Below are 23,514 nucleotides of genomic sequence, written 5' to 3'. Positions count from 1 at the left end.
CACATTGAGGGGTTTCTTCTTTTATTTTGCCACTACAGCCAAAACGCTAAAAAAACATGGGATTTTTTTCAAAAGGAGCCGAAGAATCGGTCTATAAAACAAAAACAATGGTTTTAAACAAACATTCAATCTTGCATCCCGTGGCCTTTACGCCTTTACATTTTTCGCAAATTTTACAAAAAAAAAATAGTTAGAAAATTGATTATTGGCGAATTATTAAATTAAAGTTTATTAAAAGGTTTGAGAGTATTTTCAACAAAGTTATACCGAATGAACAAGAAGTTTAAAGCAGCCAGAAATAAATTAATTAACAACAACATAGCGATCTAAATTTGTATTGTGGGGAACAACATTCAATTCCATTAAGCACCTTTTGTAACCATATCGAGTAATACATAGCTCAGAAGAAGAGCAAGTTTCCATTAAAAGTTCTGCAACATAATTTGTTTAAGTAGTGTCACAACAGCCAGTTTGGTGGAACTAAAGAGATTTTTTTAAGTCTGGATGTGCTTCTTTAATTTTTAGCATTTTGCATTCACATTTCTTGTAGAGGTCATTTTTCTAAACTTTGGCAAAGTTGCATAAAACAAGCCAAATCACCCAAAATCTCAGTCCTTTCTTCCTCGTTTCTGTTTACTGGCAAAACTTCGTCCCCACTGCAGCTGACGACACACACGCGTTTGTTTGAATAAATTTGATTCGACAAAATCGAAGGGTTGTGCAAGGCAGCAGAATGAAGCATCCAAAATGCAAGAATAATGAACCATGAAAATCGTTGGCACCTAATATGAGGACGCACGTGACTCGTGGGAAATGGGTGGTGAAAGTTGTTGAAGAACGTTTTTAGATTTTTTAAAGAAGGAAAGTAAGTTTCACATATGTTGTAAACTGTCCCAAAAATAAGTTTTTATGATGGATCGACTCAGGGCCATACAGCCAAGGCAAGAAGTCAAAGGGGAACCTTCCGATCGTTAGCATTAATTATCTTCGCGGTAAAAGTCACCGTGTTCCAGACCATACAACTACACGCCTGATTAACAGTTGAATAATTGATACCTCAGACATTAAGTTTCCATCAACCTGCGCGCTCTCCCCCGGCAGAAACAATCACTTTTTTCGATGTGGTTCCGCTGGAAAGGACAAAGGATATCGAGGCGAAACCGACGCAATTAGTGGCGATACCTGGACGGACATATGTTCCGCTTCCACGGCCCACTCTTGGTTTCCGGTGTGAGAGGACCACTAATTTCATCTATACTTGATATATCAAAACAATGGCGCGTGCGGAAAATTGGATGGCAAACGGTTTGACTTTTTCATATTTTTTTCACCCCCCTATCGATACCGTTTTGAACAGGGTTGAAAACGGGGTGAAGGGGTTACATGTGGTTTGTTGTTGGTTTGATTGAAAGGTTATAATCATTACATGAACCTCATTTAGCTCGGAGGGAGGGAGGGATAATTACCGGACCGCCGAAAATATACCGTTTGTATTTGCAGGTGTTTGTCGAACGGGAGAGAGATTTTTGAAAGGTTTATTTTTTATTTGAAGGGTGAAACTGAGTATGACAAGACAACTTTTTTTTTCGTTCAATCAATCGCGCATTGATTTTGTTCAATGAGTGTTATGATAATATTCGATTGATAGCGCCGAATAAATTTGCATTTTTCACAGTCACTGTGAAAACTGACATCTGAGGGCTTTGCTGAACAATTAAGTAATTTGTGAATATTTTCAAGGGAGACAATAATTTGAATTTAATTCAATCAATGTTTCTAGTTATTAAAACCGATTTAGAACGTATTTCTAGCACCGTAATCCAGAGTGACATTGATACGATTTTAATAAAATTTTCAAATTTCATTCAACTCGTAAGGCTTTTTTCATGATAAAACATGTACTGGGCTGTGTCACACAATGTCCATGTACGTTTTATTCAAAAGTTCAAAAATATGTTTCGTTGAAAATTGATATTTTAATATCCTTGACACACAAAAAAAAAGAAAATTGTAGATAATTTTGTGCAAGTTGCTTTTTCTCTACAAAGTCTTTGCATCTTAAACCATTTTAGAAATTTTGTTTAAAATTTTTGCGCCATCCCAAACTGTAGCGCTAAAGATGGTTTTTGTGTGAAAATGCTTTTTTGCCCTTAAATTTAAATTTAAAGAAAATCTTGTTTTGAGAATTCTATTTTGTTTAGGGATTTTTTCTTCTCGCTCTAACATTTACACATAAGATCCTCTGTAATTGCTCTTAGCTTTAAGAAAACTGTAATCACAAAAGCCGATTCGGTCCCAGTACCGAAAATAAACCTAATAATAATTTTCGATTTTTAGGAATGTTCTGATCAAAACCTACAACTTAGAAGAAACCAAAGCGATAAGAAAATCACTTCTACAGATACACATTTTCGAATATTACCATTCCCATTCTGTATGACCGGTCCGCAAAATTGTATGGAGCCTGTATGGAAAAAACACATGATTCAGAATATTGCTTCTTTTGATATAAAGAATGAATGAACAAATTTTCAACCATATCAAAAAGAACAAATAAATATTAAAATAACTAAATTCTGGAGAAATTAATGGTTAAATTTAGCAAAGACGTATTTGTCCAGGTTGCTATCTAAAAATCCCTTGCAAAAAAAGCTTGATGGTGTCCCACTTCATTGAAAATGAAACAATAATAATTAATAAATGTGCTAGGGACTATCCATTAACCACGTGGACACTGGCATCATTCCAGATCGTCCGTTTGGCGGCCATTTTTGTTTTAGAAAAACATTCAAATCTTGATTCAGAATGTTTCAATCAAAAAATGGTTTTCTTTGTGTTGTTTGTATAAGCATTTTATATATCGTGATAATTTTTTTCATTTCAATTTACTATTTCTGGACCCTGAATTCAGAACTATCATTGACAGTCATTGCCCCAAGAGTGAAGGACACCATAAACAACTTTGTACAAGGGAGAAAATTCATTTTAGCATTTTTTTTGTGCCTCCAGATGTTATGTGAAATTTAAAAATAAAATTTGGTTTTGGCCTGACCAAAACAGAATAGCAAACTTCACAGCAAAAAAGTAGTAATCCACGTAGTACGTGTAAAAGCCTGGATGCAAAATAAATTTTGCATTATTTTATGAAATTTTATGTAATACAAGCCTTACCCGACAAACTTCGTTATGCCTTTTTTTGTTTGTTGAAGTTTTTTGATATTTTGCATATTCAGTCTCCTGTGATCAAAATATGATTTTACGTAGCTTTCTCCATACAATTTGCCGATGCTCCGGAATCGGTTCCAGAGTGGCCAAAGTGTCAATTAGTTATCAATTAGAACCTTCCTTGGGCTTATACGAACCCAACGCAACAAAAAGCACATCGATCCGACGCTCCGTATTGAACTGATTCGCGTTAGAACAAAACCGTCGAATTTTTTTTATATATATAGAAGATTTCACCCTGTAGTATAAGGGGATTGCGTCGCTATTTTTAGACCACGTTTTCCACTTTTTCTCCATGTAAACCGACTACTTTATCGACTTCATTTTGCTGGGCGGGATAGGACTTTTCCACTCTTGCACTTAAGGCGTTACATACATGTATATTAGGGTGGGTACGTTTTTCAAAATGTTCTCGGATCAGGTTTTAGTATGGTTCCCCTTGTAGGGCTTGCTCATAGGGACTTTCATGCCAAATATCAGCTCATTTGGTTGTAAACTGGCTGCGCGCATCAGGGTTAAAGTTTACATAGGAATTACTATGGGAAATTGGAACTTTTTGTTCAAACGCTCCTACAGGTCTGGGAAAATCACGCGCCAACTTCTGGTATGGTCAGGCCTACGGGGAATGGTCTGAAGAACACTTTTCCCGAAGAGAGCATATGGATTCGTTGTCCCTAGACCTGGCGCATCGGCAAACAATCCGATGTCTCCGGAATCAACGGTTTTCCCTCAAAAAGCATCAAATTATCCTTAGCATGCTATGAAAGCATGATGAACATCGCGACGCCATACGTCAGGCAGCTACCACGTGGGTGAGAAACGGCTGGAATAGAATAGGTAGCTGCCTGACGTATGGCGTCGCGATGTCCATCATGCTTTCATAGCATACTGTCTTGACCAAATCGCCTCAAAATTTCGGTGAAGACTCGTTAAACCAATTCCGTGTGCATGACGAAGCCCGATTTCCAAAAACTTCATTTAAAAAAAAGACAAAAATATTTTTGTGTTTTTCATATAAAAAACCGTTAGTTTTTGATTTTTGTATTTTTTTAAAAAGCAAATTTTAAAAATTGGGCTTCGTCATGCACACGGGATACATCTTGAGAGTCTTCACCTCAAATTTCAGCCAATTTGGTCCATCCCATCTCGAGATATCGTGGCACCCGTAAATCAACTCGGGGTTTAGAGAAAAACGCCAACAAAGTTTGACAGCCCGCTTTGCACATGGCAAAATTTTTAACTAAAATCGTCTTTTACTCAGTTTAATGATTAAATATCTTCATGAAACTTTCAGGAGTGATTAGTAATCATCTTTTTAGTGGATTTATCAAATATTCCGTAATATAAAATTTTGTGATTTTCTACATGTATGTAACCCCTATAGGGACGTGGCGTTACATCGTACTGCTATCTGGGTTTTTAAGTGCGAGAGTGGTAAAGTGCTGAGTCATGTATGTGAGTTATGTACGGGGTTCCCGGGAAGCGGGCCATGTTGGCTGCTTCCCGGCCCGTGGGGAGGTTCGGACGATTAACTTCAGCACTGCACTGGTTGAAGGATGAAACTTGACTGCTTTATTGTTTCAGAAAGAATGCTTCGTATGACAAGTCTGCAAGTGTTGGTGCAATACGGCTAGGGGTGCCAGGCCGTAACTACCCCATCGTTAGACTCGAATCGTCTCGATTCGACTTTAAAAAACTGTTTTAGTTTTTTTTTTTCTGAGTTCCACTGATGTGCTCGAGTTGCTGCGGAGTTCGTCCAAGGGCGGATGCCTGACGTATCGAGGACATCACATTCCCAATGACTGTTCCAGGCTAGACGGAGTCCTGACGTGTCGAGGGCCTCACAAATCTAGTTGTCTGGAGCCCCGGGATGGCAACAGGAAGGATTCCTGACGTATCAAGGATATCACATTCCTAGCATTTGGTTAATGCGGCTCAGGCTCATAAGAATTATGAGAATTTTCTGGTTTGATTTAAACGATTTCTTGCTAACTTGTCCTACCAAACTTAATTCTAACAGCGATATTCGGTGTACAGTTTCTTAGTAGCATCCATCAGAATTTTCGCAGGCTAAGGCTTTTGGAAGGGACAAAAGCACTTGGGTTGAGGTTGAGCTATGTCTGCTCTCTCCTCAATCACGGCATAAAACCCTTTTTTTTTTTGTTCTTTTCGTTAACGCCACAATGATTACAAATTTTACAATTACAACTCATTCTTCATATCCATTACTACCTCTCCAACGCTGGTTAGGTTCATTGGGGAGAAATTAGCCTGGTTGTTTTGCACGTCTGCTGCTTTCCCTAGACGTGGTTACCAAGCGGGTGTTGAGTGAATATGGTGGAAGTCTAAAAGTAAAAAGCGTTAGAAATATCAAATAAAAGAAGGAATGAAGATGCTATTGATTTTTTTTTTTTTTTCGATGCTGTTTGCCTGCCAGTCCTCGGTTTCGGCTCGTGATTATCATCCTGATTCTCTATGGATCAAAAAGTATTGGTTAATATTCGATGTTTATAGTGAAAGTAAAAGACAGATAACAGTAGAGATAGACAACTTACAACAAGTACACAAAATGTTACACAGAAAATGCCAATACAACGACTCCTCCATCGTCAAACAAAGGTGCATTTTCTCTTTCAGCGTTATGGTAGTCATGATGCTGTTTTTGTGTATTTGATACTTATTGTAAAAGTAAAAGGCGGATGAAAGTAAAGTAAATAGCTTACATTTAGTAAATAAAATGTTTAACAAAAATGCCAATGAAAATCTTCAAATTTGGGCTCCAATTGAGCAACACGACCATATGATAATATTGTGCGAATCGACCTCGGATAGTTTGATGAAAACAGAATTAATTTCAGGAAAAAAAAATACATCATGCTTTGTAACAATTGCCCGTCCATTTTTTTCTTTTTTTTTTTTTTGGGTTAGGGAATTTTAAAAGTAATGTGAAAACACAATGGTGAAAAATTGTCAAGCTAGTTCGTAATTTCAAATTACAAATTTCCAAGTTTGTAATACTGAATTACAAACATGAAAAAAAAATATATTTATATTGAATGTAATCTAAGATTACGTAATCCTCGATTACAATTCACTTGTACCCTTTGTATTTCCATGTAATAATGGATTACAATAAAATTACACAACGTCTCAATTTTTAAAGTTTTTAAAAAAAATTAATTTTTAATTTTTAATTTTTAATTTTTAATTTTTAATTTTTAATTTTTAATTTTTAATTTTTAATTTTTAATTTTTAATTTTTAATTTTTAATTTTTAATTTTTAATTTTTAATTTTTAATTTTTAATTTTTAATTTTTAATTTTTAATTTTTAATTTTTAATTTTTAATTTTTAATTTTTAATTTTTAATTTTTAATTTTTAATTTTTAATTTTTAATTTTTAATTTTTAATTTTTAATTTTTAATTTTTAATTTTTAATTTTTAATTTTTAATTTTTAATTTTTAATTTTTAATTTTTAATTTTTAATTTTTAATTTTTAATTTTTAATTTTTAATTTTTTAATTTTTAATTTTTAATTTTTAATTTTTAATTTTTAATTTTTAATTTTTAATTTTTAATTTTTAATTTTTAATTTTTAATTTTTAATTTTTAATTTTTAATTTTTAATTTTTAATTTTTAATTTTTAATTTTTAATTTTTAATTTTTAATTTTTAATTTTTAATTTTTAATTTTTAATTTTTAATTTTTAATTTTTAATTTTTAATTTTTAATTTTTAATTTTTAATTTTTAATTTTTAATTTTTAATTTTTAATTTTTAATTTTTAATTTTTAATTTTTAATTTTTAATTTTTAATTTTAATTTTTAATTTTTAATTTTTAATTTTTAATTTTTAATTTTTAATTTTTAATTTTTAATTTTTAATTTTTAATTTTTAATTTTTAATTTTTAATTTTTAATTTTTAATTTTTAATTTTTAATTTTTAATTTTTAATGTTTAATTTTTAATTTTTAATTTTTAATTTTTAATTTTAATTTTTAATTTTTAATTTTTAATTTTTAATTTTTAATTTTTAATTTTTAATTTTTAATTTTTAATTTTTAATTTTTAATTTTTAATTTTTAATTTTTAATTTTTAATTTTAATTTTTAATTTTTAATTTTTAATTTTTAATTTTTAATTTTTAATTTTTAATTTTTAATTTTTAATTTTTAATTTTTAATTTTTAATTTTTAATTTTTAATTTTTAATTTTTAATTTTTAATTTTTAATTTTTAGTTTTTAATTTTTAATTTTTAATTTTTAATTTTTAATTTTTAATTTTTAATTTTTAATTTTTAATTTTTAATTTTTAATTTTTAATTTTTAATTTTTAATTTTTAATTTTTAATTTTTAATTTTTATAGAACTCTTTTGGTTTTGGATATTTCGTTGCAATCGCGTCAGCGCGACGACCATGTCAAAGCATTTTCTGCTGACCATCGTATCGTTCAAATATCGTCTTCTTTCCTACGCGGTGACGACCGTTTCAAAGCATTTTCTGCTGACCATCGTATCATCCACATATCGTCTTCGTTCATACGCGGGGGGTTTTTTTTTCTTCACTTAAATTTACGGCAAAATCTAATTTTGCCCTATACTAAGACCTTATAGCCTGTGTCGACTACGATTTCGCAATATCGACACAGGAAATTGCTGGTTAACCAGACTTTTTGTCCTAAATTTATTGCAAAATCTAATTTTGCCCTATGCTAAACACTTATAGCCTGTGTCGACTACGATTTCGCAATATCGACACAGGAAATTGCTGGTGAACCAGACTTTTTGCCCTACATTTATTGTACTAAAACTTAATAATTACTTACCTTAAGTCTCGGTAATTCACCGAGACGACCGACTGCGCCAGTTATGTACGGGGTTCCCGGGAAGCGGGCCATGTTGGCCGCTTCCCGGCCCGTGGGGAGGTTCGGACGATTAACTTCAGCACTGCACTGGTTGAAGGATGAAACTTGACTGCTTTATTGTTTCAGAAAGAATGCTTCGTATGACAAGTCTGCAAGTGTTGGTGCAATACGGCTAGGGGTGCCAGGCCGTAACTTGTGTATGTATGTATTTGAACCCCCGTCTTGACAGGACTTGGCCATGACCACAGTATATTTCAACTGAGACGGTTCGGTTAGTAACCACCATATATCTCAAGAACCTTTGAAGCGAATACCTTTCTCTGGCTAACGATTTCTTCTGAAATTGTACGGACAAAGATCGGTAATGCAGATGACTCGGGCCAGGCAATCCACGACTCCCTCGTCCAGTTCATGAGTATATGAGATGGCCCTGGGCTGTTTTGAGACGGTGTTAGTAGTTATATAATAGAGACGTGGCGTTACATCGTGCTGCCATCTGTTTTTTTTAAGTGCAAGAGTGGAAAAGTGCTGAGTCATCGTCTAAAAATAGACGGCGTCCTATCTCGCCCAGCAAAATGAAGTCGATAAAGTAGTCGGTTTCGATGGAGAAAAAGTGGAAAAAGTGGTCTAAAAATAGCGACGCCATCCCCCTATGGTTTGGATATGTTATACCTTGTTACATTATTTCGCCACTACGGAACAAATCAGTTCAAGAGCATTAACTCCATGATGGCCGACTGGTTAGCGTCCCAGACCATCAATCCAAAGGGTGTGAGTTCGAATCCCACCTGATTCTTAAAGGTTTTTTGTTCATATTCAAAGTTCAATTCCTGATTCCAAATTTCAAGGGAACCGACCGGGATTTGATCCCTGAACCTTCTGCATTCGAGGCAGAAGCCGCAACCATTGAGCCACGGAGCCGGTAAGAGTGGAAAAGTGCTGAGTCATCGTCTAAAAATAGACGGCGTCCTATCTCGCCCAGCAAAATAAAGTCGACAAAGTAGTCGGTTTCGATGAGAAAAAGTGGAAAATGTGGTTTGAAAATAGCGACGCCATCTCCCTATGTAGTCCATCAGTATTCAGTATGTGAAACCTACTTGACCGAAATGTCAAGCTCATATATTCGTTTATCCTTCGCATTCTTCATCGGTCTGATGGCCGAGCGGGCCAAGGCGCCAGTCCTTGCTGTTGGTGCTGGGTTTGAATCCCGTCGGATGAACTTTTTTTTGTGTTTACAAAAATTGTACTTTTTCACAAAGGTAATGTGCATGCTTTTGCATACTATTTTGCCATTGGATTTTCTGCTGTTCATAACAATTTTGTTTAATTTTTCCATTTTATGTACCGTAAACCGGGGTGACTTTGATAGGATTTCAATTTGTTTGTGGAAAATTTTCCAGCAGGTAAGGTTTTTCTCAAGATTATTATTTTTAAAACATGTAGGGGAGTTTGGGGTAATATGGACAGTGGGGGTAATTTGGACACCCCTTTAAAAATCACGTTTTCTTCGGATATAAAGTGAAAACGGCAATTTAAGTGATAAGGCTAGTACTAGTAATGGCCTAGGAGTATGGACAAACCAAAAAAGTTGGAATAGGTTAAGTAGTTTTGGTATAATGTGTAAAAGTTTCCAAAGGCCGGTTGGTAGTGCCTTAAATTCTAATATTTGAAGGTTAGGAAATAAGGTTTTGCAGGGGTTATATGGCAAAAAAGTGGACATTTTATGTTTAAGGGGGTTGCTTGGACGATGCCTGAGATATGTACGTATAAAAATTGTGCATTTTATCCATTTTTATCATCAAAAATCGCAATTAATGATAGAATATGCTATGGGGGTAATTTGGACATGGCTTGTGGGGTAATTTGGACATACCTGAAAGTCTACCTGTCAGGCAACAAAAAAGTAACTTTCATGGTTGGATGAGTTTTTAAAGGGATTTAGATAAATTTAGAGGGATTTAATATGTCAAAAACAATCAAAAATGAATGTGAGCAATGAGAACTTTCACAAAACCCCTATTTTTTAAGACTAAGACTCTAATGTTGATTGCTTTTAATTAATTTCTTTGACATTTCTAATTTCTATGCTGGTTTACAATAATATTTAAATTTGAAGGGCTACAGAATGTAAAATTAAAAAAAAAATTCAGGCTGATAAATCTATATATATAAAAAATTTCGACAGTTTTGTTCGAACGCGAATCAGTTCAATACGGAGCGTCGGATCGAGGTGCTTTTTGTTGCGTTGGGTTCGTATAAGCCCAAGGAAGGTTCTTACGCTAACTAATTGACACTTTGGCCACTCTGGAACCGATTCCGGAGCATCAGCAAATTGTATGGAGAAAGTTACGTAAAATCATATTTTGATCACAGGAGGCTGAATAAGCAAACAAGCTAAAAACGTCAACAAGTGAAAAAATGACAAGACGAAGTTTGTCGGGTAAGGCTTGTTCTATATAAAGATTGATTTATATAAACATAAACGATACCTTAATCACTAAAAACAAGTATAGTGTGCCTTATCCAGAATCAATGTTTAAATCATTTCAGTATTAATGATTAAATTATGTATACTACACTGAACTATTTGTTATCTTCCTATGGAATTATAGTTCTATCACAAAATCATTATTTAAACCTTTGATGAATATTGTGAGCAACACTTCAAAATATAAAGCAATTACAAAACCAGGTTGAAGGATAAAAAACATGCTCAAAAACTTAAATGTTAAACTTATTCTTCAACATGTGTCCAAATTACCCCACAAAAGGTGTTCATATTACCCCACAAGGCATGTCCAAATTACCCCACAAGGCATGTCCAAATTACCCCATAGGGGTGTTCATATTACCCCCACACAAAAATGTGGGGGTAATTTGGACACCTTTTCATTTTTGCGATAAAAATGGGTTTTTCATCAAAATTTATCGAAATGAATGACATTTTTCCATCAAATATGGTCTCTATTATCCTCTGGTGTCATCCACATTCCTTTAAAATATCCATACAGCCCGTAACAGAGCAATTTCCTTAGGGTGTCCAAATTACCCCACACTCCCCTACTGGGATAGGCCACACAAAGTCCATGCACTATTTTGGAAAAAAAAGTTTTTTCAATAGTGTTTAGAAAAATAGTTCCGTTAAAAATTCTTAGTTTAAATTCCGGGGTGACTTTGATAGTCATAGTTTTTCTTGTTAAAATCATATTTAAGATTTTCAAACTTTATTTAGACGTTAATTACCATCACTAAAGTAACTGATATAGTTTTTAAGAAAAAAAAATCAATGTTTATATTTAGTTAACTAAGTTTATATGCTCTTTAACAAAATACATATAAATTTTAAGTAAAATAGTTTAAAAGTCGGATATTTTCCTGAAATTTGTTAAAACTAGTTTTGTTTATAAAATTATCAATTGCATTTTATACGGAATTCGAAGCACGAATCACAAGTTTTCACATTTAAAAAAAAATTGCCTCTTAATTTGGAGATTTTCTTTAATTGTGTTTCAAAAACACATATTATTTATTATTTACAAACTTATTTTACCTTCTCCTAGTGGAAAATTGTCCAAAGAATCCGAAAATGTATTTCGTTTTCCGATTCAAAATCATGTTCATTGAGAAAATCATGACACTTTGAGAAGTTTAAAATAATGACTTTCATCAACATTTTCTTAACTATAGTTAACTAACTTTTTAAACTTTTCAAAATTTTATGAAATGTTCTTCTTGAGGTACTTTGAACACTTCTCTACCACGATCAGTATGATTCTAAACAATTCCGTATGTATTTTAATTGTACTATTTATTTTGCGGAAAAATCGCCTATCAAAGTCACCCAGGCTATCAAAGTCACCCCGTTTTACGGTATCTAAAGAATTGAGGATTTCTCTTTTGATCAATAATAATTTTGTTTTGTTTATTTGGAATTCACTTTAATTTGTTACAGTAATAATATAAATTGCTGAAAATAATTTCAAACGGCATTCAGTTATATTTTGGTGAATATTGACAAAAAACAAAATTATTTAGGTTAACAAGAGGTTACAATAAAAAACGGCAAAATACTGTTTTAGGTAAACTCCAAAACTATCGAATAAAATAAACTATTTGATTTTTCCAATCCACAGCCATGGTCGAGCCGACGCTGAAGCTGTCCTCGGGCCAGGGCGCCCTCTGCAAGGTGTGCGGTGACCGGGCGTCGGGCAAGCACTACGGCGTCCCGTCCTGCGACGGCTGCCGGGGGTTCTTCAAGCGAAGCATCAGAAGGTACAACTTGTAAAGGACACCTTCGACAGTGGACTCGAGAAACATAATCGATTAATGTGGTTGTTCTGATTTCTTTCTCGGCGCAGGAATTTGGAGTACGTTTGCAAAGAGGGTGGAAAATGCATCGTCGATGTGTCCCGACGGAACCAGTGCCAGGCATGCCGGTTCGCCAAGTGTATCCAGGCCAACATGCGACGGGAAGGTAAAATAAACTTAATTGTCATTGTTTTTTTTTTTTTCATAAACGAAATTTTAATTATCGATCTCGATTATGTTGAGAGCACAAGAGAAACGGAATAAGGAATTTTGAGGATGAGTTAGGATTCAAACTATTTTACAAAGTTATGTTGTAATCTAAAAAAAAAAAACAAATAAAAAATACTGCTAGTTGTTCCCATTGTTTTAGTTCTGGGCCATAAACTTTTTTTTTGAATCTCGGAAAAAAAGATTTTTTTGAAACTGCAAAAATAATCTTGAAAATAGTTATGCAAAATATTCCAACTCCCTAATATTCTACCAGCAGACAGACTGTCCTCAATTTTCCACCCACCTACATTCCCACTCCACACCAACAAATCAATTTCCATCACAGATCATCTCCCGGGGGTTGGACAAACAAGGTGTGAAAGTTCAGCTGGGCGCTGCAAACAAATCAACAACAGCAACCTCAACGACTTGTTGGTTTAGCAATTAAAGAGCTGCTTGAATGTAAATATGTTTTTGTATTTTTTTTGGTCGCTTCCGTTTCACGCCCAAACAGCGAGCAAGTCTCTTCCAACTGTTCAGAGGGGTGATTTCTAGGGGGTGTTTAGGGTGGTTACGGAAGCACAATTGCAAGACAGTTTCTTGTCGCACACACTCAACTTGTTTCGAACGCGAGAGGGGGTGTGTGTCAAAGTGAACATCGACAAGCTGATGTTCGGTAAGTGAGAAAGTGTGGCTACAATTTTCCGCGGCATTATTCCGGCCATGTCAGCCAGTGGCACGTGTTCGCGTTCTCTCGCGTGGTGGTGGTTAGGGTTGCCCCCCATGCCATGCCATGTCTGCTGCTGTGGTTGAATGTAAACATATTTTGGTTCGGGATTGCTTTTGGTACTTATGGCCTAATTGCACCCTGAGAGATGGAAGTGATATGACAAGTGTTTGATTCTCGGTCGATTTTTTTCTCCCTTTGCTCTCTAGCTCTTGTGTTGGGAGCGCGAACTTGTGTGTCAGATGTCACTGGCAGTCTCTGTTTAATGTTTGATTTGTCTGGCCAGGAAAACTTAGATAGTTTGTTTGAATATAAGCACAATCGTGTCATAATGTTACTGTTTACTAGAAAAAATGCTGCAATTCAAAGCTGTAGCACTCGTTTTTATTCAATAGAAATAGCATACGTTTAATTATTTTAACCAAATATTTACTGCTTATAAGATCAATAAGCAAGATCTGAAAACATTCCTTCTGTGTGATTGTTAACAATAATCTTTGAAAATCATTGCACAGTGGTCCAGATCGCAAAATTAAGTGGAAAATGGATTTTCCCAAAAAAATGTGAAGTTTTGGAGCTTTGGTGTCTTCAGAAGAGTTGTTGCAAATGAAAAGGGGCAACTTTTGGTTTGGTTGAAAATAGAGGGTGACGAGCGGGAATTCCCGGGAAAAATTTCCCGGGAAATTGACCATTTTTGGACCTCTCGATTCCCGGGAAATTTGGTCGAGAGTCCCGAGAAATTTTATACTCATAAAAATCGAAGCAAAATGTTATAAACTAATCAGAAAAACATTTGAAAAAATTGAAATGGTTTAGAACATTGGATGTTAACTTGTCGTACGTTCCAATAACTATAATTGAGAGAAGCCCAAAAAATGTGGACCCCAATATTTACCTTAGAACATACTTAGCTGTTACATCCCAGAAATGAAATATAAAGTTTGTTTTTTATTTTTGTTTTATTATTTGTATATAGGGAAAACCCTTTTCAAAATGTTCAATTCCCATATACTCTCTCAAGCATAGCTGTTGCTGTGAATAAGTCATTTTGTGTTTTGCATCAACCTCAATATTAGAATATATTTTGGAAGAAAAAACTCTGGCAATATGTAAAGATTGCCTCAATCTTTGTTAAGGTCCGCCAATCATGAACAATCGGGTTTTCCTGATAAATATAATTATTTCTTCAATAAATATTTTCAGTTGACCTTAAACAAGAAAAAATATCAATTTCAAATTGTTGTTGTGAGCTGTTATGTATCATATTGCAAAAATCCCGATACTGGGAAATTATATATTTGCTATTTTTTACTTCACAAAAATCTAATAACAAGTGCATGCAACAACTTTTGAAAAATCACTGTGTGCGAATTAAGACTCTTAAACACTTTAAACTACAATTTTGAGTCCCAAAAAGCTCAACAAACGATCTTGTATTTGCAGATTCAGAAAAAAATCTAAAGGTTGAAATAGTTCCTTGAACTAATGAGACTACTTAAATTAACGTTTCTTTTAATAAGTATGAATTAATTGTAACTGAATTCATTGAAAAGAAATAAATTTATAACATTTCCTTTTTAAATAATTGGCACTATTGGCATAGTTAAAAAAACTCCCGGGTCCCGGAATTTCCCGGGAAATGGCCAAACTCAACTCTCGATTCCCGGGAAATTCAAAATCTCGAGAATCGTCACCCTCTAGTTGAAAATGAGGGTGGTTCACGGTAAGGGTGATTTTGAAAATCTAACTTTTCAGGAATATTTTTGGGATTTTTGTGTCTTCTAGAAAGTTTTTAGGCTTGTTAATCCAAGCAACTTTGTCGAAGACACCAACATTTTATCTCACAAGCTACGCCTTCTACGACCAAATTTATGGAAAGTATCTTAGCAAACCTTCAAAAATCAGTTTTTTGAACTTGACAATTCAGGGTTAAGTTTTAGAGAAAAGTGATGTTCGAGGCTCTTTTAGAGCTCTACAAATCCAACATTTTGATTTTTTGACAAGTCAATTTGGACTTAAGGGTCAAAAGTTACAGCCATTTTAAGGTAAAAAAGATGCAAATTTAAATCTCAAATATCTCGAAAAGGCGCAGGCCAAATTTTAAGCGCCAGTTTGCATTTGAAAGAGGGATCCAGCACTACAAACGCTGAAAAAATCTCAGGGGTGTTTTTCTTTAAACTCAAGATATCTTAATTTGAAAAAGTCAAATTTTCAAGGGAAAACCACATCTGACCACTCTAAGGAAATTAGAAAATTGACCAAATATATGTTTTTCCAAGTAATTTTGTCCGCTGAATATGGATCTGCCCTTAGAATCAAGCCAAATTGTCAACAAATCGATTTTTGGTCATTTTCATGTAAAATTATCATGGATTTGTAGAGCTCTAAAAGTGCCCCGACCATCACTTTTCTCTAAAACTTAACCTCGAATTGCCACGTTCAAAAAACTGATTTTTGAAGGTTTGCTGAGATGCTTTCTATAAATTTGGTCGTACAAGGCGTAGCTTACGAGATAAAATGTTGGTGTCTTCGACAAAGTTGCTTGGATTGGCAAGCCTAAAAACTTTCTAGAAGACACAAAACAAAAGAACACCAAAGCTCTAAAACTTCACCATTTTTGGAAAATCCATTTTCCACTTAATTTTGCGATCTGGACCACTGTGCATTGGAAAGAAGAACTTTTAAAACTTATGAAAATTTTAGGGTTGGAAGTTTGGGTTGTTTTGTGTGATTTTGCCATTGTTTCATAGGTCATTTTGGTGTTTTCATTAAAATTTTCTGTATTTTATGAAAAAAAGGCCGTTGCAAATATTTTGACAACATCGCCTTTTTCGCAAAAAATGTTAAAAACTTCCAGTTGTGTGATATCTCTGGCAACCGCAAGCCGTACAAAGTTGAGCTAGGGGGACTGTACCCTTTCTCAGCCTATTTTTATTATCGGCCTATCAGCACTTTGATCATGAATTACAGCCTCCAGATAGTGTTTTTGACTGTTCCAAAGTAATAAATAGCTCAAATAAAAGTGAGCAAACAACTCTCCATTGTTGATACATCTGAAAATGTTGATTTAATAGCGTAAAACGGCAAAAGTGATGAGAATTGGTCGAACGGCTTAGAGTGATTAAAATGGGTATATTTCCCCTACATAGTTAAAAAAAACTGGTATCGCGCAAATACTCAAAAAATAAATGGTTGGTAATTTTAACATAAAACTGGATACTTTTAATTTGTTCAAAATGTCATCTCCACCTCTTTAAAAATAACTTTAAAATGTATCATCAGAACTTAAGAAATAAAAACAAGACAATTTCTGTGGAAGTATAGTGGAACATCATGTAACTCCATCCAGTTCCTACTGTTGCCAGCAAGTTTCTTTCTAAATATTTGTTTAAATAGTGAGGGACACTAAATTAGTTGAAAATTAGGCTGGTACAAATTATAGTTTATGTTTTTGTAACTCCCTCCCTTCAAAGTCGGACTAAAAAATAAGGGGACAAAGAATTCTTTTTCAAATAATTTCAAATTTTGAGTAGAAATTTAAGGGCAATCAACTGAAATCAATTCAAAATGCATTCTCCTGCGCATAGAAATATTTTTAGCATGTTTGGGATGATTTAAAAATATTTTGAATTTTGTAAAATTTTCAATGTACAAAACCGCAAAGAGTTTTTTTTTTCAAAACTTACATTTTATGAAAACTAATGATTGCATATCAAAACTGTACGGGTGTATAATGCATTTTACAATGGTTTTGTAATTAAAATGTTGATATTTTTTTTGTTGGCTTGATGTTTCAATCATTATTTTTTTACTCCTCCATAACAACTCCTTTTCTTTAAATGGCTTGAAATCTCCATTTATTTATCGAGAAATTAAAAGTGAGAGTGTGTGCAACATGGAGTTAAACTTTCTAAGAAGTTGCTGTGAAGATTACCGTGGCACTTTGAAAAGTTTAACTTCATGTTGCACGCACACACACTCACTTTTGATTTCTCGATAAATCAACCAAAGTTGAGGGACGTAGTTTTCAAATGGTCCTCGCCAGTTCTAAAGAAATCCGTTTTTCGATCGGTTCAAGATTAATTTACGAATAATCAAATTAAAAAATGATTCGAAATGAAAATCTGCACGTCCTTTGAATGATTTTCAATGAAAACAATAAAAATTTGTTTTTTTTTTTATTGTAGAGAAGGAATCAAATATGACTCCAGAAATACTAATTCGATTAAGTGATGTTTCTTTAACGACCTTTGGATGACCAAAACATATTTACAACGGATTTATCAAACTATTCGCAACTGACAAATTCCTCAATACATAAATTTTAAAATAATAAATGTCAAAACCGAAAAAAAACAAGTGTTCATGAGTTCATGGTACCTTTTTAAAAAACGTACTTTGAACATTTAGTTCGTGGTTGAACGCTTGTTCACCTTTTTATGAACTGATTTTGGTTTGAATTAAACAATTTGAATTGACAATTCATCAAAATTTAGCACGACAACGTGACAATTTTGTTCAACGCACAATAACAATCCAAAAACATAAGATAACATCCGTTGACAAAATTATTTCATCATCACCTTTTCCACCTTTCACCTCGCAAGGGTGAAAAACTGACATTCACAGGGTGGATATACCCTACGCAAAAGAAGAAAAGAAGAAAAAAACGCGGGTGACACGTTCATAATAATGCTCCTCGTGGGAACCACAACCACTGTTCCATCGTTAACTTGTCTAAAGTCACCACCACACTGTAGATGGCTGATGGATGAGGATGGGGGACTACTCCCTTGTTTCGAGTCAACAATACCGCACCACTTAGACTAACCGGAAGCGATTTGTTCTTTTTCTTGTTTTCTACTTTTTTCCAGCTGTTCAGCACGAGCGCGCCCCTCGCAACTGTGCCCCACTCTCCGTCATCAACGGGCTCAACCCGTCCGATTTCTACACTTCCCGGTCGTTCCCGATGCCACAAACGAATCTGTTCTTTCCTCTTCCGCTGCACATCACGACGGCCTCCGGCTCCGCATCGGCCTTCACCCCGCTGGATCCGGCTCGATTCATGCCAAATTACGGCGTCTTTGACCACTTTCCGCCGACGGTTCCGTTCGGCGGTGTGACGCCAACCCTGCCACCGCTCAAACCAACCTTGGTGGACAAATCGCTGTCAGAGTCAATCTTTAACAAAATCGCCGGCGACACCACACCGCCACATCCACCGTCGGCCGGCGGAACCGGCCACTCGATCAACTCCATCCTGAACTTTAGCGCCACGGCGGCGGCGGCGGTCGCTGCCAAAGAGAACGAAGTGAGCAGCTCCGAGGACCCGCGACCCTCGACGACGGTCTCCGGAAGTGAGGACAGGGCGGTGGTCAGTGAAGTCAAGACCGAAACGGAGATGCTGTTTGAGACGGCCGCCAAGCTGCTGTTTCTGGCGGTCAAGTGGGCCAAATCGGTGCCGTCGTTTCTGCAGTTGCCAACCGCCGACCAGAAGATTCTGCTGGAGGAGTCCTGGGCGGAACTGTTTGTCATTACGGCGGCCCAGTGGGGCCTGCCGATTGATTGTGGTGAGTTGTTTTTAACAAGGTTGTTAATGATAAAATTATCGAGGTTCGATAACGATAATATATCGTTATTTCGATAACTTTATCGGCGATAATTTTAGCGACGATAACGGACGAAAACTTATATTTAATATATTTCTAAAATTGACTAAAACCAACCAAATTATGTTGAATTTTCAAGCTTCCTCTTAGTAAATATGTTTTTGATAATATCGTAAGTTTCAAAGTATAAATACAATAAAAAATCATAAAATGCCGTATTTTTAAAAGTACTCCAATTGTTAGATTTTGCAATATGGGCATCAAACGATTCAAAATTTAGCAAGCATTTTCACTGTTTTAGAGTTTTTTGAATGAAGTACTCTAAATTTCACAAAATACCGTATTTTCTCGAAAATATTAAATTTTTTATGATTCGCAATATGGGTATCAAACGAAGCGAAATTTTACCTGTATTTTCAATGTTGTAGAGTTTTTTTAATGAAAAACTTAAATTTTCACAAATTATCATATTTTCTCGAAAATACTCAATTATTTTTAGTTCGCAATATGGGTAGCAAACGATTAGAAATTTCGTATGCATTTTCACTGTTTAAGAGTTTTTTTTAATAAAAAACTGAACTGTTTACAAAATTTCGTTTTTTTTTAGAATACTAAAATTTTTAATATGCATACCAAACGATTCGAAATTTCTCATGCATCTTCACTGTTTTAGAGTTTTTTTAATGAAATACTAACATTTTCACAAAATATCGTATTTTCTCGAAAATACTAAAAAAATTAAACTTCGCAATATGGGCATCAAACGAGTCGAAATTTTGTATGCATTTTCACTGATTTAGAGTTTTTTAAATAAAATACTAATTTTTTTTCAAAATTACGTATTTTCTCGAGAAAACTCAAATTTTTATAATTTACAATATGGGTATCAAACGATTCGAAATATTGCATGTATTTTAACTGTTTTAGAGAATTTTGAATGAAATACAAAACAAAAAACAAAAAAATCCGTATTTTTTAAAACTACTAACATTTGTATAATTTTTTGATTAAAAAAACTCTGAAACAGTGAAAAAACAGGTGAAATTTCGCTTCGTTTGATTCCCACATTGCAAATTCAATAAAAATTTGAATATTTTCAAGAAAATACGATATTTTGTGAAAATTTGAGCTTTTCCTTCAAAAAACTCTAAAAAAGTGTAAATGCGTGCACAATTTCGAATCGTGATTGCGAAATTTTTTTTTTTTTGTAATTTCTAGAAAATATGGTATTTTGTGAAAAAAATTGTATTTCATTCAAAAAACTTTAAAACAATGGAAATTTAGGCAAAATTTCACTTCGTGAGATACCCATATTGCAAATTATGAAAATTGGAGTACTTTAAAACAATACGGTATTTTGTGAAAATTTGAGTATTCCATTCAACAGTTTCAAAAACAGTTAAAATACATGCAAAATTTCGAATCGTTTGATACTCTTATTGCAAATTATAAAAATTGGAGTATTTTCGAGAAAATACGGTGTTTGTGAAAATTTGATTATTTCATTAAAGAAACTCTGAAACAGTTAAAATACATGCAAAATCTCGAATCGTTAGATACTCATATTGCGAGTTATAAAAAAAAATGAGCATGAGCATGAGAGATCACCCATGGTTGCCCCTCCGTTGCTGAACAGAACCGTAATATCCTTTCAGCACTACTGATTATAGGCTTCGACGATCTAGTGGTGTTTCCCTTATCAACAGCATGTATGAATGCGCTGAAAAGATAAAACACCATGATTGCTAAAGCTAGATCAGTTGCGAATAGGTAACAGTCATTGGCCACCAACGGCGCCCGCCATGTCAGTTTGTAGACCTCGATTTTAAGGGACGGGAATGTTAGTTAGCTGTCCCGCCCGTGTGGATCAATCGGCCCGTGTGGATCAATCGGACCGCGCACTGGACTCACAATCCAGAGGTTGCCGGTTCGAATCCCGCGGCGGGCGCTCTAAAATTCTTTGTGTAAATATGGGTATTCGGCGCCGTCGCTCCGTGCCATACTTTCATACACTTAGGAGCCCAGGGCGGCGAAGTCCTTGTAGATTAAAAGGAAGACACTAGTGGTTGGTACTAGCAATGGTGGCCGACAGCTATAAAGTCAACTTCGTTTTCGAATGTTAGTTAGCGCAGGTTGCTACTAGGGCAGCTGATTTACTCTGTGCTTACACCCCACGTGCGCCAGGAACCTGAAAATTTGTTAGTAGGGAAGGGTATTTGGTCAGGATTCATCATAGAAGATGATGATGCGACCCAAAATCATAGTGTTTGTTGAAAGGTATTATATATTATTCTCAAGGCAAGCAATCGGATGCTGCGGATGAGACATTTCCCGTTTATCGGTTGTTAAATTTTAAATGAAATGGTTTAGTCTTAGACAGCCGGCTGTCGAAAGATAGAACCAAAATCATTTGTAATTAATAAATGAAGGATTAAACAGTGTAATTTTTAACTTGAGATGATTTAACGAGTTTTAAATGATTGATGTTTAGTGAGGTACTGATTAACGGTGCGAACGATGAATTACGATGTTTATCGAGCTGAAATGGTACGACGACCATCACGAAAATTCTAGCGACCCGACGGAAAGGCATCGCAATTCGGACTAACCAATAGCATTTACCGCAAATCATAACAAAAAAAATATTTTCTATCCCGACCGACGCGTTACCCAAATTAACTTGGCTTAGCGTATTTGTTATGGTATTAACGTGTTATAAAAACACAAATACCTAGACGAACTCAACCGGCGTCGTGCCTTCCGATCCACGATGATAAAGGAAAGACTGATAGCTAGCGAGTAAAACGATGAAAAAAAATCACGAGCAATTGTTCAAAGTAACCGCGAGGCCCCGCTGGCAGCAATCGACATGATATTTATAATTTACGCTATTATTTACATATTAGAAAATGAACGGAATATAGCAGTACTTTTTCATTCACCCTAACGTAAACACACATACACACACACACACACACACACACACAAACTATATTGCGAGTTATAAAAAAAAGAGAAAATACGGTATTTTGTGAACATTTGAGTATTTAATTTAAAAAACTCTAAAACAGTGAAAATGCATGCAAAATTTCGAATCGTTTGATGCCCATATTGCAAATTATAAAAACTTGAGTACTTTAAAAAAAAATACGGTATTTGTGAAAATTTTAGTACTTATGCTTACTACATTATCAAAAAATATATTCTAAGCGAATGCATTGAAAATGTGATATGAGATTGATGTATTAAGTCAATTTAAGAAAGATTTTAAAAATGAGCTATCGTCCACCACCTCTCTCATTTGCACAGAGCTCGTTCGTTTGAATTGTACCCAAATTCCGATCACCTTCCCCATGACTGCATGCAAATGCTTCCTGTCACCACGCAGCACCGCACAAACAAGAAAGAGAGAAAAGAACAGTTCGTTCGTTGCAACTTCGTGTAGGACATTCACTGACGGTCTCTTTGTAATGACGATTATGACAGGCGCCCTCAGTCAGCATTCAACGAACGAGTCGATGATGAAAGCTGAGCTGACTAGCTCTTTTAAATTCCGAGCATTGACCCCGATAGACTCAAATAATAAAATGAATATAATCGGCTCATATAAACACTTTGGAATTTGACCGATTTACATGTATACATTTATGTGTCCTATTAACAACAATACTTAACCACTTTTTCCAATCTCCTTCCAGATTTCATAGCCCGCAACCCATCTGCCAAAAAACTGCACGCCATCATCCAGCAGTTTACGCTGGCCCGCGTAGACTACCGCGAGGCGGCCTGCCTGAAAGCGCTCATCCTGTTCCGCTCGGACCACGCCAGTCTCTTCTCGGGCCACGAGATTCTCCTCCTGCAAGACCAAACCATCAGTCTGCTGCACGAAAAGTGCGGCGGCGTTCGGCTGGGTCATCTGCTTCTACTTCTGCCCGGAATTAAAGCGGCCGCCAATGGGAAAGTCTTACAAGAAATGCTGTTTCGAAAAACCATCGGCGAAGTTGCCATCGAGCGATTGCTGGTGGATCTTATGAAGACCTAAGCGAAACACCAACATTCGCCAAAGGGACCGTTCGGAATAGTATCACACTACTGTCTAGTCGTATGTTTTATGTGATTCAACAATAAAGATCTATTATGGTATAAATGTATAGCAATAAACACACACATTCCACGCCAATACTCACCCTAATCGATCTTTTCTTGTTTTACGGATTTCGTGCATGCCTTACGATGTTTCAGCACTTCAATCGCCGAAAGATACAGTGTCTTTTCACAGACGGGACAATCGAGACGCTTAGAGTTGGGTTTCTGTTGGTCACTGGTCATCGGGGTAGCTGGTTCTGGCTCTGATTGGGCAGAAATTTGTACACAAACTGAAACAAAAATTTTGTCAGATTTTATTTTTTAAGGGTTTCAAAGAAGTGAATTACCCATTTTGTGCTGCAACTTCTGCAGACCGGTGATGTTGTACGAGCAGTTACAATTCGGGCATTCCCAGTCGGTGGAAACAATCTCGTCATACATGGCTAGGCTCCACTCCGTTTCGGTAATGCTGTGATAATAT

General features: G+C 35.1%; 2 protein-coding genes and 1 long non-coding RNA gene across 3 annotated transcripts in view; 1 reads left to right on the top strand and 2 right to left on the bottom strand.

The window, feature by feature from the left end:
• LOC120422605 (nuclear receptor subfamily 2 group E member 1-like) overlaps positions 1–23,043 on the top strand; it is a 28,509-nt gene extending 5,466 nt beyond the window's left edge. The window contains exons 2-5 of the mRNA XM_039586096.2: positions 12,227–12,365; positions 12,452–12,567; positions 18,213–18,908; positions 22,646–23,043. Coding sequence (XP_039442030.1) covers positions 12,229–12,365; positions 12,452–12,567; positions 18,213–18,908; positions 22,646–22,989 — 1,293 coding nt within the window. The 5' untranslated portion in view covers positions 12,227–12,228 and the 3' untranslated portion in view covers positions 22,990–23,043. The remainder of the gene's footprint in view (positions 1–12,226; positions 12,366–12,451; positions 12,568–18,212; positions 18,909–22,645) is intronic.
• Positions 4,775–8,299, bottom strand: LOC120422606 (uncharacterized). Its single transcript, XR_008212368.1, has 2 exons — positions 8,055–8,299; positions 4,775–5,698 (listed from the first exon to the last, which is right to left on the bottom strand). It is a non-coding gene; the product is annotated as an uncharacterized LOC120422606 (long non-coding RNA).
• An 11-nt stretch (positions 23,044–23,054) lies between the features above and the next one.
• LOC120430873 (probable ATP-dependent RNA helicase DHX34) overlaps positions 23,055–23,514 on the bottom strand; it is a 46,888-nt gene continuing 46,428 nt past the window's right edge. Inside the window, exons 6-7 of the mRNA XM_052709440.1 lie at positions 23,381–23,502; positions 23,055–23,323 (exon numbers count right to left, since the gene is read on the bottom strand). Coding sequence (XP_052565400.1) covers positions 23,136–23,323; positions 23,381–23,502 — 310 coding nt within the window. The 3' untranslated portion in view covers positions 23,055–23,135. The remainder of the gene's footprint in view (positions 23,324–23,380; positions 23,503–23,514) is intronic.

This window comes from Culex pipiens, chromosome 3 (genome assembly GCF_016801865.2).
Source record: "Culex pipiens pallens isolate TS chromosome 3, TS_CPP_V2, whole genome shotgun sequence".
Classification (NCBI taxonomy): domain Eukaryota; kingdom Metazoa; phylum Arthropoda; class Insecta; order Diptera; family Culicidae; genus Culex; species Culex pipiens.
Note: the sequence above shows the minus strand (reverse complement) of the source record. Positions and strands in the feature narration are given on the sequence as shown.